At 43.3% G+C, this 15,779-nt stretch overlaps 1 protein-coding gene across 3 annotated transcripts in view; it reads right to left on the reverse strand.

The window, feature by feature from the left end:
- dgkb (diacylglycerol kinase, beta) overlaps window positions 1-15,779 on the reverse strand; it is a gene marked incomplete at both ends in the record, with an annotated part of 150,330 nt that overhangs the window by 47,119 nt on the left and 87,432 nt on the right. For all 3 annotated transcript variants that reach the window (XM_084337017.1, XM_084337016.1, XM_084337015.1), the window contains one exon: window positions 677-767. In XM_084337017.1, the coding sequence (XP_084193143.1) occupies window positions 677-767 (91 nt within the window). The remainder of the gene's footprint in view (window positions 1-676; window positions 768-15,779) is intronic.

Here is a 15,779-nt window from a genome sequence, read left to right on the forward strand (position 1 = left end):
TGCACAACAACAGATCGCTAACGCTGTGGCGTCCTTGACGAAGAGGGACAGGCACACTTGGATTGGTCCCCGAGGCGATAGGGGGAAGGACGACGGGATGGGTTAGGCGCAGAGACTCTATCGCATCGGTGACTGAGGAAAGACAATGCATGTGTGTGTGTGTATCCCGGTGTGTGTGTGCCGCTCCAATTGCATGTCCAGTTCGTTGCATGCCGATTAAAGACCCCCTAAAGAGGTCCTGCATTATTATTATCACATGTAACACCTTCCAGACAACTTCCTAACTGGTACACAACATCACAGGACAGCAGACATCGGGCCAATCAGAGTCCAGGCTCTGATTTCCACTGACATTGGTAAACAAACATATTTATTTCCATTACCTCAAAAAGGAAAACACTTTAATAACTTTACAAGTTATTTTTGGACAAACTGACTCAGTTTGAAACTAATCCCATTAAAATAGACGGACTATCGCTTTTTAAATTACATGAGTATAGTACTGTATATTACAAACGTATGCCCACCCATAATGTACACTGAAACTACACATCAACGCTTTGAAGCATTTATTGTGAATGATTGTGAAGGTAGTGGGTTTCAAAAATCCTTCTTTGAAGGTTTCTCTGGTGGTCGTAGAGGCCTCTAAAAATAGAATGCATGTGGTTTGATTTACCTCGACCTCCAGGAAGCCATGGAGCTTCTTACATGTGGCAGAGAAGGTCTCCGACGTGCCAAACTCAAAGTACCACAGTTTATTCTTTGTTCTGAAAAACAAGACAACAGGAATTGTAAAGGGACCAGGAGGAAACATACATCTGCTTCTCCTCCCATCAAAATCCACCTCAATACATTTAGTTATAGCTTCTCTCTCTCACTCTCTCTCTCTCTCTGACACTCTCTTTTTCCTATGGTATGTCTTAGGTCATGAACTAAAAAAAGTATAAAAATGCCACTTAGTCTGTAGAGATGCTTTTATTTCTACGGAAATGATCTTTTCAGTTACGTTGAAACGTATATGCTTCCTGCCACTGTTTACGACTGACCAAATGCTTGCTAAATCCATTCATCTCCAAAGAATGTATAATTTGGTTCATTAATCACCTATTGAAGCTCCTGAAGACAAACCTAAAGCCGATCAGGTAGTGGGTACCCCTGCCCATTGTCCTGTCTCAGTGAGGGGCATGAGAGGGTAATCTAACTGCCCCTTCAATTAACTGAGGACTGGGGTGCTGCTGCTCTGGCTTCCTAGAGCACATGTTCCCATCTCTCAGGCCTGATGATGGATGACCTCGCAAGGACGCGTCACCATCTGTCCCCAGATCCCACTAGGCTACATTATGGAGTCTCATATGGAGTCACTTTGTGGTAAGCGTGAATGCAGCATAGAGTAACAATGTTTCTCTTTTATACAACGCTAGCCCTAAAAGAGGCAGAATTCCACAAGGATGGGGGAGAAACTGCACGTACAAAAGTAGGCATACTCTACAAATGTATGAATTGGCCTATCTCAAACCATGCCCTCTTCTCTTGATCCTCCAATCACAACTGTTGTTTCCCTTGGACAAACAAACAAAGGGAGGCAACAGTTGTGATTGGAGGATCAAGAAGGTCTTCAGTTCAGGGTAATTAACAGATGCGCTTGTAAGAGTTTAAACTCTTAATTAATAAGAGTTACAACTTGTGTCAGGTTTAGGCTACATTACTAGAACTAGAATGTCTTGACTAGCAACCTTAAGCAAGGTGGATCACAGATGTCCAAAATTCTTCTGAATGCGACAGTGGCCCAGGAGGTAGAATAATCTGAAGGTTCGGCTGTGTCGAAATGTTCTTGAGCAAGACACCCCTACGTGCTCCCGATGAGCAGGTTGACACCTTGCATGGTTGCCTCCGTCGTCGGTGTGTGAATGTGTGGGTGAATGGGTGAATGGGTGGCACACGTTGTAAAGCGCTTTGGATAAAAGCGCTATATAAATGCAGTACCATTTACTGTATTTACCATGAATTTCTTCAGTGAAAACAGATGGCAAAGCATGGATTTGAGGGTGGGAATCATTACCAATGGTGCTTTGTAGGTCAGTATGCATAAACTGTCCACTTAAGTCAAGTGCAATCAATAAACTCAATCAAAGGACAATCAAGGATGAGTTGAATGTTGCAAATGTATCACATGCTTAAACTGAATATTTCTCCCTTCTGTGATACATAGCCTAATGGACATTAATATACCTACTATCTGTATATGACAAAATCACTGATAAAATATAAAATGAAAAGTACACATCTCTCAGCTTTTAGATGAATGACAGAAACAACAACAAACAATTCATCATTGCGCTTCAGTGACAAAAAAAAAACTCCAATAGTGCTGACACGCAGAACTGAATACAGTAAAAAAAAAAAGCCTTTTCCTAGCTGGAATCAAAGCGCTACAAGAGGGACGTATTAGTATAAGCAGAGTAACAATCACTAAATTATTGATTTTCTCATTAGGAGTTTTGTCAGGACCATTTAGCCACTTTATAAATGAGCTTTCATTAGCTTCTCGCAGGATAGCCCAAGCCGATGTTGATTTATAATGTGCAACATGGTCAATAGGCGAGGGAGAGGAGGAGAAGGCAGGAGGGAGACAGAGCCATGCTGAGAGGCGCTCGACAACAACACATCCCAGTATCTCCTCCAACGCGAGTCCCCGAGTCGAACACCTGCCCCCGGCTCCATACGCCCGCTTCACCATCAATCTGTGAGCTTAGTAGCAACACGCTCATGGCAGCCAAGAGGGAATATGCATAAACACACTTTGCCGCAGACAAAACACAAATACAGACCTGGACATTATTTGCAAACAAACAAATGAAGGACGCCACTTGTAAAAGTCTGCTTTGAAACCTGTAACTCCTCAGTCTCTAAACCATTTACAGGTTGCACTGAGGTGAAGTTTCTTTTGGTGTCTGTTTTTGTTACATTTGCTCTGTCACATCCGAGGTATACAGCGGCCCTTTCTGACTTAGGGGAATGTCTCAGGTCTCCAAGCAGCTGTATCATTTGGTTGCTATTGTAGGTGGACAATTTCATGCGTTTACTTGAGCCAAAAGCTCAAACAGTGATCTCCAAGCCCACGTGGTTGAACTCAAACTACAAAGAAACAGACTAAGAAATGATGTAAACACCATGATCAAATCTGCAAAAAGAAATGTCATCAATGACAAAACGGACGAAAACAAAAACAAACCCTGTGAACTTTGGAAATTACTCAACAACCAACTAGGCTGCAGCCTGCAGCAAAAAACTAAAAACCAGATTTACAAACATAAACATAAAGACAGAAAACACTCTCATCACAGACAAGCTGGATGTGGCCAAATACTTAAACATTTTCTTTACAAACATAGCCACAACACTGGTTAATAAACTACCCTCCCACTCAGGGCATTTTGGGGTAGAACACATCCTAGCCTACTACAACAACCTAGGGGTCCACAAAGACGACTTCAAACTTGAAATGGTAACAACAGTTGAGGTACTCAAAAGACTGAGCGCCCTCCAACCTAACAAGGCCACTGGCCATGACAATATCCCCTCCAAATTCCTCAGCGACTCAGCAGCCGCCATCACCCGAGTCATCACACACATAATAAACCTCTCTATAAAACAGGGACACGTCCCCAAAGACTTCAAAATTGCAAGAGTGACCCCCCTGCACAAAAAAGGCAGCAAATTAGACCCAGGCAACTACCGCCATGTTTCTATTCTTACCTTCATCTCAAAAGTCATGGAAAAAAATTTCTATGAACAAGTCGAAAAGTACCTTGTGGAAAAAAATCGAATCTACGAATTCCAATCTGGCTTCAGAACATCCCACTCCTCTATTTGAATGACCACATCAAACAAGAGGTGGACGTGGGCAAATACTGCGGCATGGTCATGCTGGACCTACAAAAGGCTTTCGACACTGTCAATCACGCCATTCTGATTGACAAGCTAAAAGCAATTGGTTTTGATAGTTCATCAGTGAGCTGGATGCAATCCTACCTGGAGGGGAGAGAACAGATGGTGGAGGTAAACGGTACACTACCCCCCCCCCCCCTCCCAGTGAGCTGTGGTGTTCCACAAGGAAGCATACTAGGACTGTTACTGTTCCTAATTTATGCAAATGACATATCATCAGCTTGTGACTGCAACTTGTTCCTGTTCGTGGACGACTCAGCCCAGCTGGTCTCTGACAGGGACAATTTGCAGGTTGAAAAAGCCCTCAGCTCTGAACTCGGCAGAATCTGCACCTGGCTCGCTGATAACAAACTATCATTACACCTGGGTAAAACAAGAGTCCATTCTCTTTGGATCAAATAACAAACTCAGCAAGACCAACAGCTTCTCTGTTACAGTGGGTGTTGTGAAGGATCAGATTAAACCGAATATATATATTTATTTATGGATATATATTTAATAGTATTTGTATATCGTTTGATATCCCCTGTATATTCCTTGTACAATATACACTGAATATCCCTTTAGTCTACTAACAGCCCATAATAGTTTCATTCTACCATTGGACGAGAACCTGGCGCAAGCAGCCAAGCCCCTTGGTTCAAGTTCAATCGTGCCGACGAACATGTCGTTACAAGCCCGGTTCCGCGTAGGAATACGTCTGGCGAAATACGAATGGTACTATTTGTTCACAGCGCATATATATATGGCGCAAGTAAAGTAGAACTTTCTTTTAGTCCATTAGTCCTTTACCCTCCAACCTAGTAACAGACGTGAAGCCTCACCCACGACGCACGTGTGGTGCAGTATGGCCTACTTGGCCTCAGAATAGGCATTGAGACATCGTGTGGATTAATAGTTGAATTGTCATAGTTTGGCACTATACCGTCGAGTGGGACGTATTTCTATTAAGTTAATAATAGTCTATTATGTATGGTGCATCGTTCGGTTAGAGTTATAAAGTGAGCAGTACCCCCATCGTTCCTGACGTTATCTGGAGTCTTAACCAGGCTGGGCAGACCACGTGTGGTGCTTGCATCCGAGGAGCTCCGGGCCAGGACGAGTGGACCTGTACATTGGATTACTTCACCCGGACGACATCGAGCCATACACGGCTTGGATTATCTACGTGCTTTGGGTGCTTTGATTATGCCATGGATAACGGCCAACACTGCTGAGTGTTGGAACTACCCCCCCCCCCCCCGAGAGGAGTCCAGGTGAGACGGCGCTCTACCCCGAGTGAGGTCGCCTCACGTCTCTTCGTTGTGGACCGGCAGCTACCGTCCACCAGAGGGCCCAGCTGTATTCATCTGCGGACCAAGGTTCTGTGGGCACCGTGTTCAGCACTCTGAATTCTCCCAAGAAATCGTCGGCCAGATGGGATACCGCCAGCGGCTCTCCTAACCCCCCCCCCCCCCTACTGACTTACAACCAGCGGGACCCCCCTTTAGTGTATCCAGCTATAATCATTTAAGTACCATCGCTATAGTTCCCTAAAGAACCAGGTTGTATACTTGCTCCCTGCGTAACCAGAGATTGGACATTCAATGTTGATTTACCTACGAATACTCATTTGCCTTACAAGTGCATTTCAAATCATAAATGTCATTAAGTGAACGTTGTATATACCCTTTGCTATATAAAATATTCGATTTATACATTTGTGTGGACTTCGTTTCATCAGGTGGGAAAGTGTTCATCATATCTATATCATGTACTGGATGGCCAGAAGTTAAAGTACAAGCGGTAGTGGTTTAATGATACCATACTTATCAATACAGTCAGGGAATTGTACCCCTCAGTTACAGTGGGTGATAATATTGTCACAAGGAAAGATGAAATTACATACCCGAGTTCCATCCTAGAGGCAAATCTTTCCTGTGACAAAATGGCAAGCAATGTAATCAAAAAAGTCAACCAACAAACAAGATTATTGTACCGGATCTCCTCTCTGGTAAACAAGAATACCCTGAAGACTCTAACAGGAGCACTCATTCAAGGGTACTACGACTATGCTTGCACCTCATGGTACCAAAGCACCTCAAAAGGCACTAAAAACAAGATTACAAACATCACAAAACAAACTGGTCAGACTACTGCTTGACTTTACTCCTAGAACCCACCTCACCCCTGCCCATTTTGACAACCTAGTATGGCTTAGAGTAGACAACAGAGTACAGCAACTTGCAATGGGCCCAGGTCTACAAGATACACTACACCACTAAGGTACCCATGTACATGTCGAAATACTTCCCAAAGGTCAGTGAATACCACGACCACAACACCAGAAGGAGCTCCACAAATCATGTTAAACCATCGGCGTATTTAGACCACTATCACTAGGGCACGTGCCCTACTGATGATCATCTGTGCCCCAGTGATTTTTTTTTTTTTTTTTTTTACAAATGTTTTTTATTTTCCCTTTTTAACATGATCAAATGATCATTTAACATGATCAAATAATTATTATAATATTTTTTACTTCGCTTTGAAATATTATAGTGAAATATTTTGCACTGCATTTATCTTGTTGAAATCCTCCAACAGGCTCTTTTTTGTAAGTTGACTGGTTTACACACCAATAATACAGTGCAATAATAGAATAGTAGAATAGATAGTAAAATTATGCAATAGAATGGCCAGAGTAAAATAGTGCTACTACAGTACAATCAACAGCGGGGTGTATTAGAAGGCTATGGTGAAGAGGTAAGTTTTTAGCTTATTTCTGAAAATATTAAGAGATCTAGCTTCCCTAATGTCCATAGGTAGTGTGTTCCATAACTTTGGTGCATAGTTAGCAAAGGCTGCATCCCTGATTTTCTTTAGACTGTGGCTTGGAACCTTCAATAGACCAGTAGTAGATGATCACAATGTTTATACTTTGTATATTATAAGGAGGAGGACCTTGAAATCAATTCTAAATGTTACCAGAAGCCAGTGTAGGTTACTTACTTGTAACTTCGGGTTTGATCCAAGGAGTAAGTTGCCCCATATTGCTCTGTAACATTTCTCTTTTTGTTATAGGACCGACTAGTAGGATTTCAGTTTTGCCCTCATTTAATTTTAGGAAGTTGTTCGTCATCCATTTGTTTATTGCTAAGAGACAGGCGGAAATGGAGTTTATAGCTGTGTGATCATTTGGTTCAGCGGAGATGTACAATTGTGTGTAACTATGGAAACATACATTGTGCTTTCTAATGATGTCTCCTCAATGTTCAATGCAATGTTCAATGCAAGTAAAGCACTTTAAACTTTAAGTATGACTAAATGCTTTCTTGACTATATATATATAGTAACTGTTCCAAAATGCATAGATTTCTATGTATTTTAGGGGTTTGGGGGGCTAGCTCTTTTTAATATAAATGTCAGATTGTTTTATTTATTTCATAGATTTCTATGCATTTCAGGAGTTTGGGGGGCTGGCTCCCCCAAATAATTAAATAACATAACCCTAACCCTAAAACCGAAATAAAGTTTAAAAAAAATTGTTACAAAATTCACCCATTTTCGCCCACAAACCGGCCAAATTTTTCTCGCGGTCACGCTACGCACAGCCCGCTTCATAGTTTTTGGTGCCCTTCTGTGCCCTACTGAAGTGCTGGGTCTAGATACGCCCCTGTGTTAAACCCAGATTCGGAACAAACAAGGGACTAAACACGTTTAGCAATTATGCCACATCAACGTGGAACGCCCTACCCACAGCTGTAAAAGAATGTGAATCATTACCCACCTTCAAAACCGCTCTTAAAGAGCACCTACGGGAGGCTGCAATTCAAAACTGGCCCCTGTAAATGTCCAAACCCCACCAATGTACAGTTTCTTCCCCCTCAAATGTATATACTCTCTTTTAAAAACTCTGTCTCTTAAAACTTTCAGTGCCATAAATGAGAATTCTCGTTTCTGGGTAGTTTTTCCTTTTTTCGATTTTAATACCCTATTCAATGTCAGGGAGCTGTATGTTGCCTGTAAAAGGCATACTAAGACTCCGAAGGTGCTGTACCGGCCAGATCCTCCCAGGTGGCGGTATTGAGCACCCTTTGAAAACTTGTATCTTCCGCTGTGCGTCGATTATATGGGTCCGGGTCGGCTATTTTTCTTGGGGCAAGACGAGCGGTTATAACGCTCAGATTGAGAATAATCAAATACTCCCGATTCATGATGTGTGGTGGATTATGTTGGCGACACGATGGACGTCAATACCTGGAATGGCGATCAGATCATTGGAATATTCTTTCAAGGTAAGGGCTATATGATATCAATCTTGCGTTGATCCAAGCATGTTTTCAATGCGATCCGACCATGTGTGTGTAACGTTAGTCCACAACGTATGCCGTTGATGGCGGTCAAGGCATCAAAAAACGACCCCCCCCCCCCTTTCATGCATTCATGATGAAACATAATACCTATTATATGCATTTGATTTTTTTATTGTAGCGTGTGTAGGGACGAAACGCCAATGGATTTAGTATAATAAACATTGCGGGTTATAACCAGCCTCCCAGGAATTAGCCCGGATCATTCCGAAATAACAGTCATATTCACCACGGTATAAAACGGGAACGTATGGATGGATTTTTTATTTATTTTTTGCATCTATAATGGAAGGTTCTTACTGTCAAATGACCATGGTATTGTATCCATAGCTATAATATAGAATGTAGTTATAACTCTACAAACAAGGTGACCGTTCCCTATCTATCTAGTGGTGGCCTCGCTACATACGGCTGCGGCTAATAGCTGGCACCCAAAGTGTTAAACAGTACTGTATATGTGTAAATCTTGTATGTCATAAATGTCTGGATGTTACAGTACTGTTTATCTGTATGTCGTGTATGTCATAAATGTTATGATTATGTTATGATGATTGAAAATGGGGGACCCTGACGTAAACAAGACGAAAGTTATTCTCTGGTCTGCATCCCCTTAACAATTGTGTGTATTGAGCCGTACTGTATTGTACCCATTCTGCAATCTGTTAATAAAGTTTTCAATCAATCAATCAATGAGAGAAAAGGAGTTTATTTATCCTTTAACCCTTTCACTACCACACTACCAAAGGGTTAACCCTTTCACTGCGACAATACAGAAGGTTAACCCTTTCTCTACCACACGACAAATGGTTAACCCTTTCACAACCACACGACAAATGGTTAACCCTTTCACAACCACACTACAGAAGGTTAACCCTTTCACTACCACACTACAGACAGTTAACCGTCTGTAGTGTGGTAGTGAAAGGTTAACCTTCTGTAGTGTGGTAGTGAAAGGGTTAAGGGAGTGCTTACAGTAATTGTATACAATAATTCTCATCAATTGATACAACATGACTTGCAACTTCTATAAAACAGCATCCTGTACAGAGAACATCCAGTATTTTACAGTACAATATAACCAAATACAGAGCGCAGCACTTTGGAAGTCTTAAGCCAAATCCATCCAGAGTGCGGCACACTGTGGGAACAGACAAGATGCAAGACTGTCCTGTCGATTCCTTCCACTTAACCTAACAAGAGAGCCATGGCAACAAATCACATCCTTATGTCCCTTGTTCATTAAGTAATTAGGAGCATCCCATTGGCTGGATCGAATTCTCATCCATTATCTGCAGACTAATGCTCAACACAAGACATGTCTGACAGACACTGCGAGGAGGAAGATGTTCAGCGGGGACCACTGGCCAGTGAACCTGACTGAAGATTCATTAGGAGTCAATTGAAGACGATGATCATCCACATAAATTGATACTTTTAAGCTGGATTTGCAGGATCTTCCTTTATGATAAGTACAATAAAAGTGAATGTAAAGCATCTATTTCATCAGACAGTTGATTTTAAACTCTTGGCACGTCTGCTAGAGAACTTGTAAATTGTTCATTACTTTTTGGGAGGAAGTGATTTGTGTTTTGTGCACATGCAAGCACTCGGTAAACAAAAACGAGTATGGTTAACAGTGGCTTCTCAGCTCAACAGCCACAATACCTCCACCGTGGCCTGACTGTGACTATATTCATGCAAAGCGTATTACAATAATAACTTTAGTGGGTGCGTATAAGCTGTCATAGTTACAGCTGCCACTGTCAAGGCTTACATGCTCAGGTTTCCATAACCAGTGAGGCAATTCAAACAACCTGAACCAAGGAAACTATATAAAAAAAAAAAAAAAAAAAAAAAAGGGTCATCACGTCACCGTGTAGCACGTGACACTTTCAGTTTGGCCGACTGGGATCGCCATCTCCTCGTTTATGTCATTTAAACAGGTTGTTACATCGGATGTCAGATCCATCTGCAATTCTTTAAAAAAAAAAGAAAATGTATATACTTTTTCTCCCATTTTCTATTTTTCTCCAATCCCAATTTCGTATTGTCCAATTCTACCCTCCCCTGTCTCGAACGCTGTTAGGCCATGCCTCCCACAGGCCGGCTGCAATGTGGACGATGCCTTGCATCACGTGTCCCCTCCGGTACACGAGGAGGCAGCCGTCGCATCTTTTCACCTGCACAGCGCAATCTCTCAGCGGCGAGGGTCTGCGTGGGAGGGTCACGCCACCCCCGTTGCTTCCTGATTCTGCTGCGCAGGCGCACCAACCGACCTGTAGGAGTCACTGTCCACAACGTCCGATCCCCACCCACCAGCTTCCCACCTCTAACACTGCCAATTGTGTTAGTATGAACGACCAGCCAAGCTGGTAGCAATGCCGAGAGCTGGGCTCGAACCCAGCATCTATCCATCTGCAATTTGTTGTATTGTTAACTAACTAACATTTGATATATTGGTTGATGTATTTCCTCAGATAGCTTAGCTTGATTTTATTTGTATTTGAATAGAGGCAGAGCATAGAACACTGGTATTCCGACGTTACTTTTATATAGTTGGACCTGGACCAAGACATGATGCCTGTGCTCTGTCATCATCAGTCACCTTGTCTACTTTCTAAACCACTGTCTGCTCACCACATTAAAGGGTGTCAGAGGCGAATGAGCTTCAGTGTAGCATGGCAGGCCTCAGGCCACAGAACCTCAAATTCTCTTTCCACTGCCCACAGTTAGCGCCAGGCAACAGGGACATTGATTTTCCCCCTCTGACACTTAATCTAACCCACAATGATCTATGACCTTATTTTCACACTAATTTCTTCTTGATCAGAGGTGATAAATATTGCATTGACATAACCTACTCTTTGTGCGTCGCATCAGTGTGCTGTTTTGTTTAACATGACACTGCCTCGAGCGCCACAACACTGACTGGCAGCTTGAGAAATGGCCTGTGTTGTTGCATTGTCTTGTCCTTCTCTTAAAGAGATACAGCAAGCAGCCTGTCGGGTTCAACTGCATAGCAGTGAACTTGAAGTGTAACTGAGACCCTCGTCAGGAGAAGTGTTATATAGATAGATAGATAGATAGATAGATAGATAGATAGATAGATAGATAGATAGATAGATAGATAGATAGATAGATAGATAGATAGATAGATAGATAGATAGATAGATAGATAGATAGATAGATAGATAGATAGATAGATAGATAGATAGATAGATAGATAGATAGATAGATAGATAGATAGATAGATAGATAGATAGATAGAGCATTCTGAGCATCCTCTTGGTAGTCTAGCTTTTGATCACATGGTGTTTCCCTTGTTCTACATTCTTGCATGTCAAAATGATTCAGGATCTTTTCCACATATCTCTTCTGGGATATTTTTACACAACTGGCAGACTGTTCGAAGTCCATGCCTAGACATTTTTTTAACCTACTTAGGTCCTTCATTTTGAATCTGGTGGAGAGCATACTTTTCACCTGCTCTAGGTTTCTAGTGTTGTCTGCTGCGATGATTAAATCATCCACCCAAATCACAATTATCACTTTTCCTGACTCTTTTGACTCCTTTGTGTAAACACATGGGTCTACTGGGTTCTGTATGAAGTGATCTTCAATTAGACATGTATGAAGCATCTCGTTCCAATTTCGCCCAGACTGTTTCAGGCCGTAAATGGATTTTTCTAGCTTACACACTAGCTTCTCTCCTTTCTTCTCGTAACCTTCAGGTTGTTCCATATATATCTCCCTATCAATGGGTGCGTGCAGGTAGGCTGTCTTCACATCCATCTGGTGTCAAATAAAACTGTCCTCAGCTGCCTTCTGCATCACTACCCGTACACTGGTCAGATTGGCTGTGGGTGAGAATGTCTCACCGTAGTCTATTCCTTCCCTCTGACTGTAGCCTTTAGCTACAAACCTGGCCTTGTACTTGTCGTGGCCTTTGATACCCTCCTTGATTGAGTACACCCATTTGCCTTCCACTGTCTGTCTACCCTCTGGTAACTTTGTTAGAGTAAAGGTATGATTGTCCTCTAGGGACCTCATCTCCTCATCCATTGCTCTCTCCCATTTTCTTGACTCAGGGGATACCATGGCCTCTTTAAAGGTCTGAGGTACACCACTCACTACTCTGTAGCAGTAATCTATGCTGGTAAGTGTACTGTCATCCTCGTCACTTTCTCTTTGGGCATAGTCTTTCAGATACTTTGGGGGTTTATGTTCCCGGGAGGGATATCTCCCACTGCATGAGGCACGTAACGTCACCCTAGGGTGCTTCCCGTCATCATCCTCTGGGGGTTGTTGACTGTCTGTCTGCATGTCTGTGCTCAGTACACTAGGCTGTGGTGTCTCCCTTTCTTCACACCCTACTCTGGAGTCCAGCTCTGGCTCCTGTGTCTGTGTCTCGTTCTCACATGTTGTCTTTGTGACAAATTTTACTAGCCTGTGTTTTTGCACTTTCCCTTTACCGGGATAGTAGACTAGAAAAGCGGGGCTGCCCTTGTCATGCCCTACAAAAAGTCCTTTTTCACACCTGGACTCGAGCTTTCCTCTGTCCTGCTGGTAAGCATAACACACTGACCCAAACTTGTGCATCCTGGCTAGATCACACCTTTTTCCTGTCAGTGCTGTATACGGGGTGGTGCCCGTGTGCTTGTTAAAACACCGATTTCTGTACCGCATAATGCCATAGACTCTTGGATAAGTTACCATCTATTAGCTTACACCTAGCCATTTCGTAAAGAGTGCGTCCTTCCCTCTCTGCTATCCCGTTCTGGTGCGGGGAGTAAGGACAGGACGTCTCGTGTCTGATCTTATTCCTTCTCAGCAGTGATTGGAACTCTCTATTTGTGAACTCTGTTCCGTAATCGGACCGTAAGCATTTTATGTTGCCGTACGGAGCTACATCTGCAAGGAATTTTTCTGTGGCCTGGAGTGTGTCACTCTTTGCTTTGAGAAAGTAAACAAACACTGCCCCTGTACACACATCTGTAAAAGACAGTACATATTTAAAGCCACCTATGGACTCATTGTTTACTGGACCGGCTAGATCTGTGTTAACTAGCTCAAGTGGTATCTTTACTTTTTCCGTGGGACCTCTGTTCCTTGTTTGAGTGAACTTTCCCTTTATACAGACATCACATTCTTTGTTAGGTCTATGCTTTTCACCGTTAATGTGCATGCCTACTGTCACCGCTTGCAGCTTCAGTATATCCTCGTAATTACAATGACCCATGATCTCATGCCATGTCTAAATATCATGACTGACATTACACATATCATTTGCGTTACATTCTGTTTGTAGATAATACATTCTCTTGTACACCTCTATGTTAAATCTCATACCGTCAGGCTCTACAAGAACATCTTTACCTTCATTGAAGAACACTTTGGCACCGTTTGCAGTAGAAGATTTTACAGAGAATAGTTCTTGTGGGAATGAGGGTATGTAGAGAGCGTTCTTTAACGTCACTGTACACCGACGCCCCTCACTGTCTATGAGGCATACCTGTGCTCCCCTGCGCCAACCCGAATGTGCGCTTCCCGTCTGCCAGCTCCATGCTGTGTCTCTCCGGCTCGAAAGTGCTGTCAAAGTTCTTGAATCGGTTCCTGTCGTTGATGATGTGGGACGACGCACCTGTGTCCACGATCAGTCCCTTCCTTTGGACCTGCTGCTGCTGCATTGACTGGGTGACGTATGCTGTCTGCGCCCCGAAGGTGAAGTCCTCTCTTCCCGCTGCTCTCCGGGCGTTGTCTCGACTCGCCTCACGTCCAACGTTGCCGCCATCTTGTCCACAGCCGTCATCTTGCATGTGCGTGTACAGAGCGTTCTGTTCGCGCTTCTTTCTACACACTCTGTCCGCGTGTCCCGAAGTTCCACAGAAACTACACCAGACTGTTTTTGTGCATTTCTCTTTTCGGTGATCCTTTTCTCCACATCGCCAACACGGCATCTCCGTCAGGGGTCCGGTCGTTCTCTTTGGCGCTGCTCGGGCCTTCATTACCCTTTCCCCCGCCTCTTCGGCGACCGGGTGTGTGTCTTCTGAGGCCTCGAAGTTCCGCAGCTTGGCCTTGAACTCCCCCAGCGACATGTCCGCTGAACCGTGTGTCACCAACAGTGTGAATGGTTTATACATCTCCGGTAGTCCCCTCATAACCATCGCCATCATTAGTCCATCGTTCGGTGCTTCTCCTGCACTCTTGAGCGCCGTGATGATTTGTTCCGCCCTGATGACGTATTCGGTCACAGTCTCTGTGTTCGCTTTCTTCAGCACGGTCAATGTTATATACAGGGATACGATCCGGGGCCTACCCCTGCCGATGTAGTGTTCTCTTAACACTATTAGACTCTCTCGGCCTTTGTCCTTTGTGTCCCGGAATATCAGCCCCAAGCTTGTGTTGTCTAGGAGTGGTGCTAGCTCGCAGTATGCGTCAGCATTCATCTTGGTATCCAGGGCTTGCGCAGCCGCCGTTACTTCTCCCGTGGGGGCCGCCAAGATGGTTTTCTTCAGCCCCATTCCGTGCATACAGCACAACATTCGCTCTTCCCAGAGCTCATATTCTTCTGCCCTTCCGTTAAACGAGGGCCACTTGCTCCTTCCTCTTGTCGCCATCTCTTTTGATGGTAGCGTAGCTTGGATGCCCGTTAGCTTAGCTTTAGTCACGCGGTGCTCCCGCTGCTAAACTAGCCTATACTTTCAGCTAACTAGCTATCCTTATTTTGCTCTTCCGTGATCTGGGCCCATAACCTGTTGACAGAGTCACCTGGGGAGCAACAATAACTTGGTCATGACGACAAGGTCCTTCTTTAGCCTTAACCGGCGTGGTTTATTCTTATGCACATGTGTACCACGAGACCTCCTCTCCTTGAGAGGTAGAGTGAAAGAGATAGAGGGGGAGGGAACATTCCCTTTTATACCTTCTACCTGACGTCAGCCACAATAGCTGCGTCTCCTTACACCTATAGCGCCCTCTTGTGGAACAGTAAAGTGCAGTTACATACAGTCATATTAATTACACTTAAGATAGATAGATAGATAGATAGATAGATAGATAGATAGATAGATAGATAGATAGATAGATAGATAGATAGATAGATAGATAGATAGATAGATAGATAGATAGATAGATAGATAGATAGATAGATAGATAGATAGATAGATAGATAGATAGATAGATAGATAGATAGATAGATAGATAGATAGATAGATAGATAGATAGATAGATAGATAGATGAATGAATTCATTCATTAAATAATGGATATATTGGATGGATCTACTGTGACTGGCTATGAAATAAGTGTTCATCATTTTGACTAGTAAAATGTATGTGATGGCAAGGAACTGAAAGAACAGGACACCTTGAAAATCGTCCTTTCTGTACAGAAAATGTGAAGTGCGTTATCCCCCATCTCAATAAATGAGCATGCTGTTGGTGAGAAGGTGTGAGGAGAGAACGCTGGTGGCAGCTGGTAA

Source organism: Notolepis coatsorum (assembly GCF_963971535.1).
Source record: "Notolepis coatsorum genome assembly, chromosome: 19".
NCBI classification, from domain to species: Eukaryota; Metazoa; Chordata; class Actinopteri; order Aulopiformes; family Paralepididae; genus Notolepis; species Notolepis coatsorum.